This window comes from Pinus tabuliformis, chromosome 9 (assembly GCF_031772625.1).
Source record: "Pinus tabuliformis cultivar Carrire ecotype Pingquan chromosome 9, CPIR1, whole genome shotgun sequence".
Taxonomy (NCBI): Eukaryota; Viridiplantae; Streptophyta; class Pinopsida; order Pinales; family Pinaceae; genus Pinus; species Pinus tabuliformis.
Genome location: NC_142307.1, coordinates 774,063,116 through 774,083,417, shown reverse-complemented (window position 1 = coordinate 774,083,417; position 20,302 = coordinate 774,063,116). Strand labels below are relative to the sequence as shown.

The following is a 20,302-nucleotide window of genomic DNA, read 5'->3' as shown; positions in this document are numbered from 1 at the left end:
GAGCAGTGGTCTCTTTTTTGGGCAGCGAGACCAGGGCATCCTGCGACAGCCTATTCATCTGAGTTGTTGACTGAAGTAAAGCAGAGCCGCATGGCTGAATTTTCTGTCTGGTACAGCCTGAGAAGCCACGGATTTCACTTCCAGGGATTAACTTGTTGATCTGGGCAATGGACATCTATTACAGACCCTCCAAAGTCAGGCATAATTGAAAAAAGAACTTCTGGTAGATGAATCACAGCTGCGGTAGTCTAAGAGGCTGCAGATTACACCCCAGGAATTAACGTGTTGGTCTGGTGAGTATAATAAAGGTCTGTTGCATGCTGCTTTTGTCTGGAGAGTAAACAAATTAGAGAGCAGAAGTGCGTAGGACAGTAAAATGGCCTGCTAGGGCATCATTACTATAACAGATAGAGACCAAGCTAATAGTGGGGCAATTAACTTGTAAGTTGGTTGAAGTGCGGTTGTGGGAACAGGACTCTTGGATTTTTTTTACTGTCTGGATATTAAAGAGGACAGTTCTTATATCAGATAGATAGTTACTGTTATGAACACTGGACGGTCAGTACTACTAGTATAACAACTCTAGTATCAGTTGCTAAAATGAAATTGGTATGAACTGTTGATGTCTTGAAAATCTACTGTGGTTTGCATCATTGTGTATTTTATAGCTCTGCCTGAAGTTGGAAGAATATTGAAAAAATTAGTAGTGTTTCCTTATGATTGTGCAACCCTAAGGGCAAAATTCTTTTGGGATAATACATTTACAACCCATCAATCTGGCTAAAATTCCACTTTGTTGGGGTGAGTGATGCAATAAATAGAAAGAGCATTTTCCATCCAAGTCCCAAAACATGAAGGACATCCCCAAACTTGGTATTGTCGATAATGACATTATCAAATTCTGAAATTAGTAACATGAGTTATCACCAATGACCACTTTAGCAAAAACCTGCTCAAGAGAGGAAGGCTCGTAACTCTTCATAAATAGAAGAAGAATATACAATGTGATGGCAAAGGATTTGAACATTGACAGGGATTATTCAAATAAACACTTAGATCTTTAGAAACGTATCTACTACTTTTCTTTTCCTCCTAAGCCAGTGATGTCAGCTTTCAATTTCTTAAACCTCACAATATACTCAACATTGTCAAAGCCAGCCATTTTCAAATTAGAAACCTAAGTTTTGAGTTTGGCTACTTGAGTGGTATTCACTATTCCAAAAAGTGTCCTGATATCCTTGATCTACTTTTCACTATTGTTATACTTGGTGTAATGAATCAGAGCTGACTTGACATACAGGTTGATTAGCCCAAGAGCTTCATTATTCTTCACACATATATGAGATCATAACTGTCATTTGTGTCAAGAAGGTAGGGCGGTTTCTCCAAATACACCCAGAAAACCTTGCTTCGAAGAAGGGCAATCATTTGATCGACCCAAATATTATAATTATCCCCATTTAATCGAGCAAATATCCAGTCCATAAGGTTCAGCAGTGGTGCAAAGAAGCAACCTTCATATGAGGGAAAAAACAGTCTTCAAAAGTTCACCTTGATAAACACATGAAGGAAAGTTTAGTACTAGCTTCTTCTACCTCTTGCTACAGAACAAAAGGAAGGAAGAGTGTGTCAACCTTGAAGGAGGGTTTAAATGCTAGCTACACAGTTGTAAAGAAGACTTAAGCAATGCCACTGGCCAAAAAAATTAGATCAGCCACTGAATTAAGTGAGATTCATACCCACTCTGAAACCATGTTGCGATTCACAAGGAGATTCAAATGGAACCAACACAAACCCGAATTCTGCAATAAAGACAAAGATAAATGAACACTGGGGTAGCACAGCACTTAAGAGAAGCACAGCTATAAGGAGAGAAATAACACTAGAATAAGAGTGATGGAGAGAGGGAAACCCAAGCACAAGACAAAGTGCAACACTTGATAGGTGCCCTTAGGCAATTCACTTTTTTGGAAAAATGAATGAATCACTTGAATGAGAAATACAAATGAGTTTGGGTGCATAATACTGAACTCAAAGGCAGGAAGCTTTCCCTAATAGGATTCTGATCCTACATGTACAAGGTTGACCTTAACTGAACTTGCAAATATAAAAATGATTTGATATAAGATCAATATGGCCAAAAGTGAAGATTAAGCCTCTCTTTTCAACAAATTGAGAGTGTTTGCCTGTGCCACCATAGTTACCAGACACATAATGATTCGATCGTGTTCCTAGGAGAAACAGCCAAAAAATGGGACTAAAATGAAAACAATCATTTTTAGAGATTGTTTCTCCTGTTGTTTCAAGCTTGTGAAAAATGACCCAAATAAATCCATACAAAGAACCAAAAAGGAAATTAAAGTGTAACAAAGACCTAAACGCTAAAACCCTAAGATACAAGTTTTGAAAGTAGAAACTATTCTATTGTGGCTTTTTTGTTGCAAAAGTGAAGCAAAAAAAGGCATCATTGACGAATCCCTACTACTTACACAGATCAAAGCTTTAACAAAAAAATTAATCACGACAAATTTACAAAGGTCTACAAGCTAGATCACAAGTTGGTTTATCAAAGAAATCACACACTTAGATCATAGGTTATGAATGTTGAAATGTTTAGAATGGTGTAAGCTTCACATCCAACGACAACCAACCCTATTGTTATAATATTGTATTAGATAGGTACAGTTAAGCCAACGTAGTCAACACTTAGTTCTTACGTATTTGTAGGTGGTTAAGGCCGACATAGTCATAGTGGGCACATAAACTATCTTGGGGATGGTATCTTCCTCTTTGATTGTGTTCAAATAAACAAGTTTCATTTGTAAGACATTCATTAATCATTCTTAAGCCTATGATCACTATATCAAGTGTTGCTCTCTTCTTTCAAGCTTTCATTATGGATATGGCTATGGCTATGGCTCTTTGTTTCTTTATAATGCACTTGCACTCTTTTCTCTTGTGCATTAGTGTTGTTTTATCTTCTATTTGTGCTGATTTAGATTTTTCTAGATTAGGGTTTTACTAGTTATTCATTTGATCATATCTTTCATATGGATCTCAAAATACTATAAGCCCAAGTATGAACCTCCTTAACTCAATTTAAGGCTATTTTCCAAGGGCTTCTTAAGGTGTAAACCCTCCATTACGGAAAGTAGTTTTTCTAGAGTTTTCCTAGGGTTTTAACTTTTAAACCCTCCTCTATAGCCGACATGAAGATTTTTAGCTAGAAGCATTTGCCCAAAGGTTGTGGATCTACAATTTTCAAACCATCTTCTTTGTTCGAGGTTTCCTAGAGTTTAAGCCCTCTCACTTCAAAATTTCATTTTAAGTTCTCATTTGTTATAGGTATCTGTAAACCCACTCTCAAGTGTATTTGAGTTGGAATTTAGATATCCATAAACCCACTCCCTTTTGTATCTCGGCCACAAATGCCCCTATAACAAGTTGGGTATCTATAAACCCACTCCCTTTTGTATTCATCATTCTCCTCCATGGTCTCTTATTCACCTTAAGAGGGGATGTTGAAATGCTGAGAATGGTTAAGCTTCACTTCTATCCATGTATAACCCTATTGTAATCATTATTATATTGCATTACTAGGTTTGACTATGACAATCTAGTCAACACTCATTTATTATGTATTTCTAGGTGGCTAAGACCAACCTAGTCATAACTGGCCCATAGCTCCTCTTAGGGATGACATTCTCCTTGGGAGTTGTGTATAAATGCATACATAGATATCATTTGTAACACATTCAGTCAACATTCTTTTATAAAAGTGCTTAATTGTTAACCCTATAACCTCTATGTCAAGTGTTGGTCTCTCGTTCAAGTGTTATTATTGTTATGCCATGGCTCTCTCTCTCTCTCTCTCTCTCTCTCTCTCTCTCTCTCTAGGACACTTGTGCTCTTTTATCTTGTGCACTAGAGTTGTTCTATCATCCATTTGTGCATATTTAAGGTTTGTTGGATTAAGGCATAGAAAGAACCTTGGAAGTGTTGAGGTTGAGGATTTAGGTGAGAAAATTAACTTCATACAAAGATTGTAGCTCTAAAAAATAAATTTTACAGAGGTTGAAAGCGGATAAAGAGGGTTTTGTACAAGGTTGTATTTGCTTAGATTTCTTCTTCTTTTTTGGGCTTAGATTTCTTCTTCTTTTTTGGGTAGGGTTATTTTGCAATTGTTATAGCAAAAAGCCCAAGTGCTACATCATCAGCATCACATGTAATGTTCCAAACTAGGAAAAATAGTGCTATGCAAAGCAAACAATAAAAACAACACCATAGAATTGAAACATTCAGTGCACACCCATAAAAAGTCCAAGAATAACCAACAGCCAAGCCATTTTATTATAGTCTGGGAGAAAAGTACAATAATGTGGAAGTGGTGCACCTGGGCTTGCCTCAATGGCAAGCGTGATCAAGCCCAGGTGGTAATATGTCAAGCCCATATGGCACAAATAATTGCTGCAATGATGCCCTGCACTGCCCTTGTGAAACTGTGTTGTCTGCTGCAAATATGTTGTTGGAAACCCCACCTCCGGTGCTCAGAAAATTATGGAAAATTAACCCCAACCTCTCCACCAAATACCCAAAATAACCCACGAAGGAATTGGCCAAATGTTGACCTCGGAATTTGGCCCAAATTCCCCTTAGCTCCTCTAGTTGCTGGTTGAGTTGGGACCCCGGTTTGACCCCTTAGATCTACCCAGAAAATTCTATAAAATTGGGAGTGTGATCCTTGCCCAAAAGCCAGAAAAACCCAGAAAGGGTTTCCCTTGGTTCCAACCTTCAAAATTTGACCCTTCACAGCTTGGCCCTCCTCCAATTTCGAATTTTGTTGTTGTGACTGATCCTGTCAATCTCTGTTCTCCCAACTCCAGCAATCCTCCTCAAATGGCCCTCCAACTGATGTCCTAGCTCCAAACTCCCCCGGATGGTGCTCCCCAAAGAGTCTCACTCCAATGACTGCATAGTCATGGAGGAGATGACATAGTCCTGCGTGTGATGAAATGATAGTTGTGTGTAGGATGGCCCTCTTATCTGTAGCTGCCCTCTATACTCCTGAAAATGATGAAGGATGCTCCTGTCTCCCAACTTCCCGGAGTGCCTCATGTTGTGACTGCGCAATCTATGCGTTGTTGTTACTCCCCCCTGCTGCTGTAACTTGTTTCCATGTTGCTGCTACGAATTGAGATGAAGAAGAACTCCCTTCTAGGGCTGGCACTCGAAGTCCACTGAAGCAAGGGTTGAGATCTCCGCTCGGAGACACTCGTGTGCTAAACAGCATAGTAACCCAGCTAAGCAGCTCGAGCAACTAAGATTGAGTTCAATATGTCAAAAGATAAGACACTGAAATGAGGAGAGTTGCCTTCCTTATATAGATTTTGTGGAGCACTTTTCCCTCCATTTTCCCTCCATCGTGGGTCCCTCACTTAACCATCGATTTCCCCTCCATGCAAATCGAACTAGGGAATGTGTATTCTCCTAGTGTGGGTGGCCCCCACGTACAAATTAACCACATCAAAATAACTTCTACTAAGTCTAACCTCCTAATAAAATCGAATGGGCCCCATCACCTCCAAAATCGGCCCCAAAATGTAGAAATTAATCTTGTTCCAAAATAATTTAGGAAGGGACATTACATCACAACCTAAGAGACTACCCCTTACAGCTTCTGGTTACTGGGACAGATTCCATCAGGATGAAGCCGGCCAGGAGCCATTTCCAGTAAGCAAAGATGATTCCTGTAACATTTTCAACTATACTTGCAATAAAGGGATCCTTTTTGGGCCTTAACATTTTGTATTTTCTAGCAAATTCTAGGAGCTTTGAAGTGACATCCAATGCAGGCTTATCTGAAGCCTGAAGATGCAGGTGTATGGTTTTATGAAGGATGGTTGCTTTACAATGTACATTTATAATTATATGTTAACAAATCATTTCAGTTTCAGCATAGCTTTCAAGATATGCATTATGCTAGGGTAAAATTTTTCAGCAATGCATAGTACTTGTATCCATGAATATAGCAAGATTAATTTGGTTCCTAAATTAGTTGTTTGGCATAATCAGTTGAGACTTATGTTTAGATGTGCCTTAACTCAATACCAATTGGATATTTGAAGATCATGTACCATAACTGGAATACCACTACGACTTTAATTTAAGTTATGGTTTTCAATTCATACGATTACTTGGATGTGCATTAACTTGAATATCACTACAACTATAGATTAAGTTATACTTTACAATTCATCTGATTTCTTAATATTACTGTTTTTCATTTATAGATACTTTTGAAAATACATATATGGCCAAACACAAAATTCTTAAAATTAGGCCAAGGTACAGAACCAACTTTTGCAATGACAACCACACTTCTGGTGTCTTTGGGTTCTACAAACAAGAAATAGTTTAAATTATACTAATCTTCTGCTTACATATTTAGCTCTAGATAATGAACCTAAACTTCGAAAGCATTCTAAGAAATTAATATATAAATTTTGGCCATAGTTCCAGTTCAAGTTTGAACTAGCCGCTAAAACATAACATAATTTTATATTCAACCAATTTCATAGCAAGCTTGCCAAGTTTATACCTCTTATTTCTTGTCAATTCATTGTAAATGTTCACAATCATGAACCTCGAGTTTAATTTGGTTTCTCCATTTTTCTTGAGACGCAACCTTTTGTTTAAAAATTATTTGTAGCAATTTTATTACAGCTCTGTTAATGCAATCTAGCATCTTAAAAAATTAACAAATTATGCATTAACTATCATAAATTTAAATTCTCCGGGTTGTGACTCCATACCTTTCAACAACCTCTATTTGTTCCGTAGCAAATGAATCTGTAGTTGGTAAATGATTTGCTTGAGAATCTGCAGACAGGTCACAATCCTTGGACTGACCCAGAAATGTGGTAGCAATTGAAAGAAACAGCACTGGCCTTGAGAATTCCTGCAACAATAGCATCAAATGTTATCAAAAACTTGAACTCTCAAACAAATGATTTCTTTTAAGCATGAGATATGCAAACCATTGACTGCTATTTATGTCCACTATTTGCATTTAAAATGAAAGCAGAGCAAATTTTCCCTTTCTCTCACATATTTACTTTCTTACTCTGAATCCGATTGATTATTATAATTCAGCATACAACAAAATGGATGCACAATTGACACAAGTCAGAATATGTTGTCTCTCAAGTTGAGCACTAACAAAATCACAGTTTACAGCTCAATGAATACACAAGCATAATGAATCCGATGAAAACTAAAATAGTATTTTACAGGAAACTAATGTTGACCAAAATTTGTTTACTTTCCTCGTATTACTTTGATTAGATGATTTCGCTCTTCAAGGAGATTTAATGCAACTTCGTTAGCCCTAGAGAAGGCAGCTTCACGGCTGCCATAGAATTTTATTCTTCATTGACAATGTTTAATGGAGTTTCAAGGATGCAATATACAAAATTGACCTCTAGGAACATTCTTTTATCATTGCCTATGAGTAATGAATGCAATCCTTCCAATAATTTTAATGTTCTCATAAATTCACATCAAATTAGGGCATATTAAATATCATGAAATAACATTCTATACCTTAGACATTTAACAAGGATAAATATAGCATCAAAGAGCACTTACAAGACAATGAGAGAATATCCATCCATCAAGATTGCAAAAAGAAGCTCCAAGAAAAGATAGCGAAAATTTCCAAATGTCAAAGTGCATCCAAACATCCAAAATTCATCCAAAATTGCAGGTCCGAGTTTCTCAAGTAAAGAGATCCAAATCCAAGTGATGATGAAATACAAATGAGGCTCTCCTTTATTTATATGAGCCTCTACAAGTTCGAATTAGCCTAATGAGCCCCTAAATTTACTTTAATGTGCAAAATAACAATAAATTTTGTGACAAGCCCACCAAATAGCCATCCCAAGAGGGCTGAAATAATGCAAAATGGAGTAAGAAGGGTCGTTGGAAGGCCAAGATGAGTCCTCAAAGTGCCAAGATGAAGAGGAGGGCTTCATAAATGATGATCAAGGGGTGGCCCCTTGATTTCCAAGCAAAACATCCTGTGGTGCTCCCAAGTTGTTGTGGGGCACAAGTAATGGTCTCATGGGCTCCAAATGGCTCCACAACAAGTCGATGCTCCATCAGTGACGGCTAGAAGATGACACATGTCGTCCCATGTCTCTTCGGAAAAAACAAAACCTCATATGGGCTCTGGATCAGTTACCAAGTGTCAGGTGCCAATGGGTGGCCGGCTAGGAAACGTGATCCAAGTGCATCATCATCTCTGTATGACTGGGCCTTGAACAAGCAATGTGTGGTACTGAAGAGGCCCATGGTGTGGCAATCAATGCTCTGCTATGGTGGAAGCCCATGGCTCTCAACGCTCACCCTACAAGTGCCATTATAACCCCTTGGAGGGCGCAGACCCCGTATAGAGAGACCAAGCCCAAGATATCGACCCACTTGCAATCATGTATGAGATCCAATGTGTCTCCTCACCTTCTTGTACAATTAATCATTAGTGCAATTGAGTAAATAAATAAGCTTGCTAATTAAGGGCAAAAGTGGACACTTCATAGTTGCATGCCCTTCCTAATGGGCTTTAAAATTACAGGTGTTACCTTGCAGGACAAGAGAGGTTAATAAAGAACCCTATTAGGTGGTTTCAACCTCTAAGTGAGTGACAGGTCCATGGTAAATCCATCAAGTGGTAGACCGTAGGGGTCATGTGAAATAATGATGGAACGGAGTGGGGGCAAGAGGGAAGGCTCCAAGCTACATGCCATGGTACAAGGGTAGCTATAATGAAGGGAGCCCACTCTTTGGGTATATGAATGTAAGAGGGAGCAATCGTGGTACATGAGTTACCCTGGCCTTTGTTTTTTCACCTTTCTTCATATGTCATTTGTCTTTTATTGAATTTTCTTCCTTTTACTGCTCGGGGCTCCAGGAGATGAGAGCATGATATGTGTATGATGTAGCAGGGATTACCCCCTAAGGTAGGGTAGTTCATCGCCCACCAGGGGTTGGGACAATCATGGGTTCCTTAGTGATGCAGGGGCCCGGAGGCACCCATCCGGGCCCTAGGAACCAAGGTGATGGCCATCGTGATAAAGGGTAGAGCTCATGTATGGCTTTCTCCCACACGTTAAATTTTTATGTACTGGGCATCTTTTGCATTTTGTGGTACATTTTTTTGTTGTAAGTGGCCAAATTATGCTTTTATCTTTTTTCTAGCTGCACCAACCTTCGGGGCATCGTCCCAAGCCCGACCCAAAGCGTGGACAAGGGGAGAGGGAGACTAACACCTTGTGGACCCAATGGACAAATCTGGACGCAGATGGAGTAAATGTGGAAAGGGCTAGTAATGAGCGAAGGGGAGTGAGACATATGGCATCGAGAAGCGGGACCACGCAACCAAAATCAAGGTTTCCCATGTAGTGTTGCTCCTAAAGCTAGTAGCCAATAGAGGATATCCCACGGGACTAAGATACATGAATGATGATTAACCCCCAAGTTGAGATAAGGGAACAAGAGTACAAATCAAGCCCATTCTTTCCGTCGAACCCCCCCACTAATCCATGTCCAAATGTGCCCAAGAAAAGCAAGCATAAACACCCAATGACATAATGAAAATTCATACCTTCAGCGTTGGAAGGCCCACCTTCAAACTTATGATCATGACAGATAAGCGAGGGCACACAATGGCTGGTTCAGGTGGTGGAGAATAATGGCACATCGAGCTATCTGGCGGCTGCAAGGGGTTGTTAGCTGCCGCTTGAATACAAATCTAGGAGAAAATTTCTCCTATAGGGGTCACCCACTGGTGGTGGGTAGCAAGGTCAATTCCTGTCATGAATGTTAGATGCCCAGTAAAACATTTCAAGGTTATTACAGGAAGATGTAACCATATCAGTACATTTTCTCATTCACATAGATATGCACATAATAGTTACATAAAAAGCATGAACACAGACGAGAATACATAGTGTTCAATCCTTTATTTCACTTAGTTACATAAGAATTCACATCAATGTGCAAGGCCTGAAAGTGTCCTCTAGCAATCTTTCCAACTTTCAACTCATGACCAATCAATTTATGCCCTCCTCTTTAAATTACAAACAATTATACCTATAGCCATAACCAAAACCTAAATGGACATATATGATTAATAGCAAGTTACACAACTTATCAACAATGTTTCAGTGAGTTTCAAGGAAACAAGGCCATAGGTATGCATCTTGGGGACTGCTGACCATTTTTCACGTCAACCATCTTGGAATCACAGTATTGTGATTTATGCCCTAATAATTTTGCAAATCTGTGATTTATTCTCACAAAAATCTAACCTTGCTATCCATAGTACATACAGATCCTAACTCTTACCTTGTCATTGGAATCTCTCTTCACCTTCTCTTCTAACTTAACTCAATTGGAGCCCAACATCCAATTGCACCAGGGGCATAAGGTTCTGTTGTGACAGATGGAATAAAGGCAGTGATATCATCTCTCAGGCAGTTTCATTCTCTTCTATCTTTCACTGATCATGTACGTGTCTTATGGGTGCACCTTTTATGTTGATTATGTCATCATATGGCGATAATGATGGTTTATGTTATTTTTGTTATACATTCATTATTATATGGTTCTGTAGCATTTTAAGGGTGTTGATTCCCAACACATGGAGGCATTATGGCAATTAGTGAAGTGGTTCTGCTTGTGTTTATCATTCTGGACTTGGGGTAATTTGGCAGCATCTTGTTATTACTTGTGCAATGCAAACATGGTTGGTTTCCCATATATGTAGATGTACTTGTGGAAGGAAAATGGTGATGAGATTATATTTCTGTGATTCTCTGCATTATGCACTTTCGATCTGATCCTATCAGTCATGTGCAGTGTGAGTTAGCGACTTAATATTGTCATGTGCTAAAGAGATTGTAGCTTTAGGTTTGACTTGTTGAGCCTTGCGAACCTTTGGCATTTATCATTGGCACTTGTATTTGAGCAAAACCGATTTACCTCAATTAATCTGATTTAATTAACCAGTTTTCCTAAGTTAGACTTAGGAAAATATTTAATAATTGGCTAATTAATCTAATTAAGGCATTTTCCTTAGAAACCTTTTTTGGGTCTTGAAGATAATTATCCTCCTATGTTGCTTAACCTCATAGACACCAATAGAGGCTAGAACACCTGTCCAGGCTACCAAAAACTAATAGTTAGTCTACTCTATGCTCCTCAACTCGGCCTTCTTCTTCCTCAACTCGAATCTTCTATGGTCTATTTCAAACCTTATTCCTCATGAAAAACACTGAAATGAGCCACACGAGTGGTCTTATTTATACTAAACAAGTGGGGGCTCAAGGGGTCAACTTGTCCCCTTAAACAGTGCATTCAGTTAGACTTTAAGAGAGGGGTCGACTTGAGTTGGGGTCACAAAATATATTTAAATGTATTCGAAAATTATTTCTCCTCAGCCATGAGGAGTTAGAGAGCATGCCACCTATCACTGGAAAGGTCTCGAAAAATGCTTCTTGACTATGTAACTTTCTCTTTCAATTGGGCAACATTTGACATCAATAACAACCATTTTCAACATGTCCTTGGGAAAATATCCAAGGTTAAGAGGGCCTAGTTGCAATATCCTAGAAGGAAGCTTGGAACAATCAGATGGAACTCTCCTAATACTTGAGGCCATTAGGAAAATTCTATTGATACAGGACTAAGTGCTAGTAGTATGTCAATTGCCCTGAGCATGATGAGAATGTGTACTCTGCAATGACCTCATGGCATCAATTAGCCACTAAGAGGAAATGCGCAAACTCACAGATTTGATGCCAAAGTGTCTAGTTTCTCAACATGCCTCTTGAGAAAGAGAGATAATTGAATTAATGTGTATTCCACAGTTATGAGAGTCATTTAAATTTTACATTACCTCAATAAGAGTAAATGTTTGTTTCATACGCCCCAACATCTAATTTTTAAATATAAATTAGTTGATATTAATTTAAGTCTTGTAACAACTTAATTCCTATGTTACAAAGTATCACCATTGGTCTGTCATCTCTCATGTTCATTATAACATTATGATTGGCATATGTGTACTATGAAATCCTAGAATGGCAAAAAATATCCACCCTGCAGCAGAGTAATAAATGTTGTATATGATATATCCCTGTGTATGGAGCATTCATTGCTCTGCTGCGGGGTACATATTGATTTCCATCCTACAACTACCTCATATATAAGTCAGGAAAGTTCTCTAAGGAATGCAATAGATGTTATAACATGCCATGGACTCTAATTTAGCAATCCTCACTTTGCACTCTCACATTATGTTTAGCAAAGCCTTTGTATTGCTTGTTGAGCTCTATGATCCACAAGTCATAGATTGCAGTGTTACATGTGAGAACAAGAAAAATACAAAGTATGGTGGACAATCAGATCAGAGATTCTAAAGACTGGGAAAAGATGTATGGTGTATGCTGACCAGTTAGAAACCAAAGCCCCAAATGCACATATGTTGCATCCATTCCAAGACCAACTCCTCTCAAGCCTTAGGGAGTTAACCATTAACCGTGATGCAGGAGAAATCAAATCCTTTCATCTAGATTGGGATTTTGAAATTTACAAAGAAGTGTAAAGAACACAACATGAGACAACAAGATGCACAAACTATAATCAGGTTCTAAGGTTGAATTGAAGACGATGGACCATGATTTGGTAGCTAAAGTTGGAACGAATAGATAACGGTTTGTGTTAGCGATTACTTGGCCTTTAATTTAGCCAATTGAAACGGGGAGACCTAATGTTGGCACTACACATTGTCCTTGGACTTTATCACTAGTTCCTGACCCCAGAAACCCAAGCTAATTAATCTCATATACAATAAATGCCTGAAACTTGCAGGAACACAGGGCAACGAATTTTGCACAAGGAAATAAAAGGGTTATCAATTTTACAGAAGGGCAACAGAATATTCAACATTAACTGAACACAATTGTCATCGTGATTTAGAAGGGCTTTTAATTTTTTATAGTCATTCAGTTGTCCACACATAGCTATTAGTAGAGGACACTTTCATTTCTTAGCTCTTATGCTGTTTCAAGTAATAACAACGAAATGGTAGATAGCAATTTTACAAAACAAATTAATTGGATGAAAATGTACAAAATAGCAGCAACAGGTCTCAGTTATTTCAAATTTCACACGAACTGAACCATGAGAAGATAGGAAAACACAAAAGGCAAGGCACAATGTTTCCCTCTCTGGCATACTCAAAAGTTGACAAGAAGCAAAGGTGTCTTCATTATACTCGGTATTTTACTATTTGATGCTATCTAACAGAAACAAGGCATTTTCCAGTAATTAATCAAATAATTGGATGAGCATATACTGCATATAGTAAAGACTCCTTACTAGAACTAGGTCACTACAAAGGTAAACAAAAGCATCGTGCTAGCAAATGTATGCCATTCTGGTTCTACTTTAAGACAGATCTGAGGGAATTCCAACTACAAAGACATGTTTCGTATTTATTACAATAAACTTGTTTATGAAAGTTTATTTTCATTCACCATTGATGGAATATTACCAAAACCAATAATGCAAAAAGATGGCATGCTTGCAGAACAGGTGATCAAGATACATAGAGTTGTGGCACTGAAATGGTAACTACCTAATGCAATGGAACAAAAGACTCTGCATTTCAGAATGAACAAAAACATATTCATTTTACCTCTCATAAAAACAAAAAAAAAGAGAGAAAAAAGTTCACATATATCATGAAAGGCACAATAGGTGGCTAATATGCAAAGTATCATGGCACCGAAATAATGAGTGCCTTCTCATTTAGACCAAAAATATATAAATAAATAAATACATACATACATATAATAATGAGTGCCTTCACATTTAGACCAAAAATTATAAATAAATACATACATACATCTAGATATGTGTGTGTGTGTGTGTTGTCCTCTCTTTATTTTCAGCAGAAAATGATGAATGCATATGTAAGACTGCTCATAAAACAAAATGATAGTTCTCCATCTCTGGTCAAACTTTTCTAAAGTCAAAATTCAAGGGAAATAATATAAAGGTGGATACCTATTACAATAAAAATAGTTATGGGAAGAATATCTATCACTAGCCCGATTCAAGCAGTTCCACTAATGCAAAAGATTGATAAGAATAGATATGCAAACCAGAAAATTTCTCAAGGATTCAACAAACCTGTGTGCTCTTAGCAAGAAGTCTGAATGGAGTCCACCTCTGCAACCAGCTAAAAGGTGGGCATTTAAGCAACCCAAGTCCTTGTATACCCCTCCATAATACTGGAAATTTTGCTTCAGAAGTCCTTCGTACCACCTCTAAAGCTGCGACTTTCAATAGAAAGAAAACAAATTGACCTGTAGTTTCTCTTGTTACTTTGACTTGCTTCAAAGAAATGAAAGGCGCAACCGCATTCTGCAAAAGAGCTTTAGGAAATGATGCAACCAAAAAAGGTTTTCTGGATGCCAAATTCTTTCCCTTAACATTTCTTAGCTCTGGACTCGTGCATGAGATTGAATTACTAGTTGAGTCATCCATGTTTTCACTTAACTCCTATTTCCAAATCAAGTTACCCTTCATTTTTTGCAACGCAAACAGCAACGTAAGCTGTATAAACAATGCTTGTTCCAAACAAAACCAGCATGGATTCTCGATCTCCTTGAAAAGTTTACTCACGCAGTCCTCTTATGCGTTTATCTAGTCTTCAAAGTTCAGATCGAGCCTCCCACTCAAAAATGCCACCCTGCAATGGAATTGGGCATAGAGAATGTCCCTTCTGGCTCCAATTATTTTTTGTCTTACATCATATTCCTTTCCTTACAGTCTGAAGACCATTCTTTTAGAATCATAATCTTTTAAGTATATGCTTCTCACAAATACAATTGGAAATTGCCTGGCAGTTAAAATCTGTGATTTATTTATGAATCTGAAGATTTAGATGATAGGAACCCAATTCCCCCAAGAATTTTCAAATTCTGTGCTAAAGATCAGCTTGCTAGTCCGGGCACACGAACTCTCTGTACTCGTGAATATCGTTTTGCCCTTTAACCCCGAGTTAAAGACACCAAACTGAAACATGTTCAAGCACACATAAGTGTCCAAAAGCATAGACAAACAAACTAACTAACCTGACAGCAAAACAATCTGACACTGAACATGCCGTTATGGCAGCATTCTACTGCCTATGGAAAAAAGATATATGCTAACATTTTTAGTTGTCAAACAACATTGAAGGCAAAACATCTTTTAAGAAATGAGATAATCCAGAATGTCAAAGCATCTAAAATTGTAAGTTTAAACTTTTAAACTCATTCAAAGGTTCAAATATTTGTTTGTGGAATGGTGGAACTCGTGAAATATATTATTTTAAGGAAGCATTCAAGCTCCTGTTCTAAAACTGGCAATAACTAGAGAAATATAAAAATCAATTGCTAAGACTGCATTTAATTTCCAATGAGTTTGTTCTTTCATAATGTTAGTGGATAGATCATAGGACACCTTTGTTGAAGATACAATTGCTTGCAAGTGACATCCTTCATTGCACCAATCAATAAAATCAAGGTCCTGTACAAGTGGCATCTCGCATATTACAAAGTGCATATTTACAAATTTTATGTGAGTTCTCAGGTCATTTATAGAAGAGTGAAAATGCTATATAGCTAGTTCCACCTGGAGAAATAAGTCTAATTTTTGTAAATAGTAATCCATAAATAAGTATCTGTTTTCCTTCTGGTCAGTGATTTCTATTCAGAATTATCAGTCAGTGGTAAAGCCAGTGTACGTGCAGATAAAGGAAAAAGCTGTTCATAATTTAGCTTGTATATTGTAATTCGTCATTAAAGGCCTAAAGGGCAATCCATCTATCGTTATATTGAAATAAACCATATTGAATAGTTATAAATTGGCCTGGATGATTTTTGTGCAATGTGAATGCGTAATGTCACTCAGAAGTGTGACCAACCCAATTATGCTGCAGCTAACATTAATTGCAAAAAAAAAACAATGAAAACTTGAAACATCATCACAATTTCATACATACAGCTTAATCTAAACTGGGACAAGTGCCGGTGGAGGTCATATAAAACCTTGTAGCTATCTCTGATTGATCTTGGTCTTTTGTTTGATCTTGTTGTTTTTTGCTTTATGCTTTCAGTGTTGCCTAGGACACCCCTAAGATTGGCATCACTAATTGTGCTTTCTAGTCCCATTGATCTATCATTTCGTCATTTGTTGGACAGTAATAAAATTATCTTATCTGAGAACAACTCCAAACTTTGAGATCTTATAAATAATATTGATAACCAAGAATAGAAATACAACCCATTGAATAAATTCAATTAAGGTATATACATGCCACACGGAACCAATTCTGAAAATAGTATTGTCATGCATTAAAAAGTTGGTCTATTTTCTAACCCTTGCCAGACTTCTAAGTGTATTTAGACCAAACGTATGCTGGTTACACAGTTGTGTCATATTCGATATTTGTATATTACATGTAGTTTGAACTTTGAACTCTACCTTTCATTCAAACCAATATGCAAGAACTTGGAAATTTTCCCTGGGAGAGGCTGAATTTTTTACTTGTCCCTACATACGTGGTACTCTAAGGCTCGCCGCTCTATTTCCGGTCACCGGAATTGAACTTAACTTTAGACTCGACAGTGATTCCTCCTGGTGTTGATCCGTCTGGGCAGATCCATCTAGCTCTGCAAAATTGAAAGCAACTTGAATTTCAGTATTTCAGATGATTGACTCTCCAAATCTATTTCAGAGTTCAAGACAACACTCTATTTCCAAATTGTATATGCCAAGCCTCTGCAGTCTCTTCCCTGTGCATATCCATCACTTTTTCTTCCATGCTCTATTCATTCTCACAGCACGTATTTGTATGTTACGTGCAACCTACTGGAAATACATCTCAAGATTTCAGTAGGCAGAAATATGAACTATAATTAGTGGGCTGTTCCTTCCAGATAGAGGTGCTTTAGGAGTTAAATTTCTCTTCCAAGGTCAAAACATGAAACTTATAGGTTTATAAGATTCGAGTGTATGATAACGTCATTTAAACTTGAAGTTTCATTTAATAGCATCCTTCGCAGGTGCACAGAATATTAGTTTGTAACAGAAACAAGAAAATGTTGTTTGATTGCTGTGGTCTAGTGGTAAACGGTAGCTCATACAACTGTGATGACCTAGGGTCAGGTGCTGGCAGTCATGCTCTACCAGGTAAAGGGCTGCACTGAAGCAGAGAAGAAACATCATTTTGGTTGTTATACCAGTTGTACATGCTATGGAAATCCATAGTCCCTCCATCTAATCAAAGGGCATTGCACTGGGGGCTTAAAAAACAAAAACAAAAAAGAAATCAATTGGCAAACTCCGCAAACACAAACTAGGGATGAGAATTTAATGTAAAACAAAATCCCAATCCTGCGATATACCATTGAATTAGTAAGATGGACATCACACAGATAACAACCACAAACCAAAGATGGTCCAAAAAGCATGAAAATGAAACTGCCAAGGATGTTATTACCAATACCAGAATGGAGGATAATATCACATCAACCCATGACTTGCACCCCCCCCCCAAGCCAGTTTCCTGATTGACAAAGCTTTTGGTGCAAATACAATACTAGACTTATCTACGTAACTAGCACGTGCAAACCGAAGATCATTGAACCATGTCATCGTTGCCCTTCAGTGAACATAAATTACTTAAAGAACTAGAACTAGAGTATCACACGGGTACTGTAATTTTCTCAAAGTTGTCCCGCACGATGCTCTCAATATACCCAAATTGGGCTTCTAAAATTGCTATTCAGAGAAAGCCATGGGAAGCAGGCATAAACTTTAGACATCTAATATTGCATTTAATGTCATCCTATAAAACAGGCCTATGTTGCTTTCGAAATTCTTGTTCCGCTAGTTCTGCATGTGATCACTCCTTCAATTCTCCAAAACCTTGCTAAGGTCGATTCTCCACAACCTTTGCTAAGGTTAACGGCACTGATGCTGCCTCGTAAAACCCTAATTAAAGATCCAGTATCATAAATAAAAACTAACAACACTACAATTGCAGGTATAGAATTAAAATTCACTACAGGTGCTGAGGCAGGCAAACATGTAGCTTATTTTGAAGGACAGAAGAGAGAAAGAGAATAAGCATATCTAGCAGACACATTGCTTGCCTCGTTCCTTGATCGAAACCCTTCCTTTGCATCTATAAATGATTACTTCCAAAGATTGCGCTGAACTTAATTTCTAGCAAATGCACTGCTTCCCTCATTCCTTGCACCAAACCCTTGGGAATGAATGATTACTTCGACAAACTGATTTCAAGTTAACACCAGTAATATGGCTCCCCAGGACTCGATCGGTCAACGTTTGTTTTTCGTATTTTCTTGCCTATTGAAACAAGTCCAACTGCCTAAAGCGACGGTTTAGTGTAAACAGTGAAAGTGAAACATGGATTGCATTTAAGATCTCTTTTTTTCTGCGTTTCGTCAAAACGCTTTGAAATTTGTAACAACAATAATATAGTGCATTTGTTGACGAGTTTTGAAGTGTGGTTCATAGTCTTGACCATGAATCACATTTGTTGGTTCAAAACACGTCCATAAATGAACTATCATGTGATTTACGCCGAAATACTTTTTCTCATAAACTTGATATGGATCATAGAAGCCTCAATTCAACAACAATAATATATATATATATTCAAAGTTAGATTGATTTAAGTTAGGATTAGTCTCTATGTTTGATGAAAGAATGATACATGTAAGATGTTTTTAGGAGTATTGTGCGAGAATCAATTGAGTTTGGACATGTTGTGTGATAGTTTTTATCCTTGTATTTGGCACCTACTCTCAACCCTTCCCCATGAGACTCAAACATGTGACGTGTTAGAAAATAAAACCCACACAAACTAAACAGTCTACACATGATGGTAATACTAGGTGGTGTTTATTTGCCTTTCTCTTTTTAGTTTGTTTTGAGAGGCACTAAGAAGTCTATAGTGAGCTAGAGGAGATGGAATTTAAGGAGGAACAATAAGATAATTATTTTGCATACCTTATGACAGAAGGCAATTTTTTGTCTTATTAAGTAGTGAATGGCCTAGCCATGAAATCATTGAGTTGTGTAACACAATGAAATCAAATATGTAGGAGACTTCAGGGAATGGGCAACATGTGGTTAAATATTACTCCGAGGGAGGAGATACTAGGTATGTTGGGCTCAGTAAAGTTTTTGGCGTAGGTATTAAACACGTGTCATAGACCCAACCATCAATATCAATGGGGGTAAGGTCAAGGGGGTAAGTTGTAAAGGACTTATTAATAGCCATCTTGTCTCCATGTCAACTAGTCTTATAGGTTTCTACTTTGAACTTAAACTAGATAGGGTGGAAGAAAGGTGTATACACAAAGCATAGATGACCTAGTTGCAAGAGGCACAAATTTGGAGGAAGTTTTAAAGGGATTGGGTTTCATATGGAGTAGCTTGGACTTGGAAGTGTTGAGTGGAGATAACCAATGGCTGGAGAATAAGTTGGAGAATGATGCAATAGTTAGGTGAAGAGAGTAAGGAGATGTGTGAAGCAAAAGAAACTTCAAGTGAGAAGGGTGTTCGAGGAAGATGTAAGGTTGGAGCAAGTCATAGAACATGTGGAGGAAAAGCTCTAATAGGGAAATTCAAAGAGAAAGAGAATAAGCATATCTAGCAAACTCATTATCTGCCTCATTCCTTGAGCGAAACCCTTCCTTTGCATCGATAAATCATTACTTCCAAGGATTGTGTTGAACTTACTTACTAGCAAATGCATTGCTTCCTTCATTCATTACTTTAAATCCTTGGAAATGGTTACTCACTTCAAGAAACTATTCTCAAATCAACACCAATAATGTGGCTCCCCAAGACTTGATCGTTGAATTGAGTCACCATATATTTCTTGTATATTCATACCTATCGACAAGTCCAATTGCCCAATGGGATGGTTTGATGTAAATAATGAAACATAGATTGCATTTGGCCACCTCGCCCTTTATAATTAAACAAGTCAAGTGTCTCTCTCTGCTTTTGGTTAAAATGCTTCGACCTTTGTGATAATAGGTGGTTTTTTTTCTAAGATAGGCTAAGCCTAGGTTGGAGCCAATCCAATGTTAGATAGAAGAATGATATGCACAATTGTAGGATGTAATCACCAGGGTTAAGTGAGGTTTGG

At 37.7% G+C, this 20,302-nt stretch overlaps 1 protein-coding gene across 3 annotated transcripts in view; it reads right to left on the bottom strand.

Moving 5' to 3' along the window:
* Nucleotides 1–18,533, bottom strand: part of LOC149151012 (SEC14 cytosolic factor family protein / phosphoglyceride transfer family protein) — a 232,206-nt gene extending 213,673 nt beyond the window's left edge. Inside the window, exons 1-5 of one of the 3 annotated variants that reach the window (XM_089446003.1) lie at nucleotides 18,270–18,533; nucleotides 17,976–18,108; nucleotides 16,597–16,784; nucleotides 14,257–15,144; nucleotides 6,813–6,958 (exon numbers count right to left, since the gene is read on the bottom strand). In XM_089446003.1, the coding sequence (XP_089302129.1) occupies nucleotides 6,813–6,958; nucleotides 14,257–14,613 (503 nt within the window). In that variant the 5' untranslated portion in view covers nucleotides 14,614–15,144; nucleotides 16,597–16,784; nucleotides 17,976–18,108; nucleotides 18,270–18,533. The remainder of the gene's footprint in view (nucleotides 1–6,812; nucleotides 6,959–14,256; nucleotides 15,145–16,596; nucleotides 16,785–17,975; nucleotides 18,109–18,269) is intronic. The other 2 variants (XM_089446002.1, XM_089446004.1) reach the window with 2 other exon arrangements.
* Nucleotides 18,534–20,302: the final 1,769 nt, after the last annotated feature.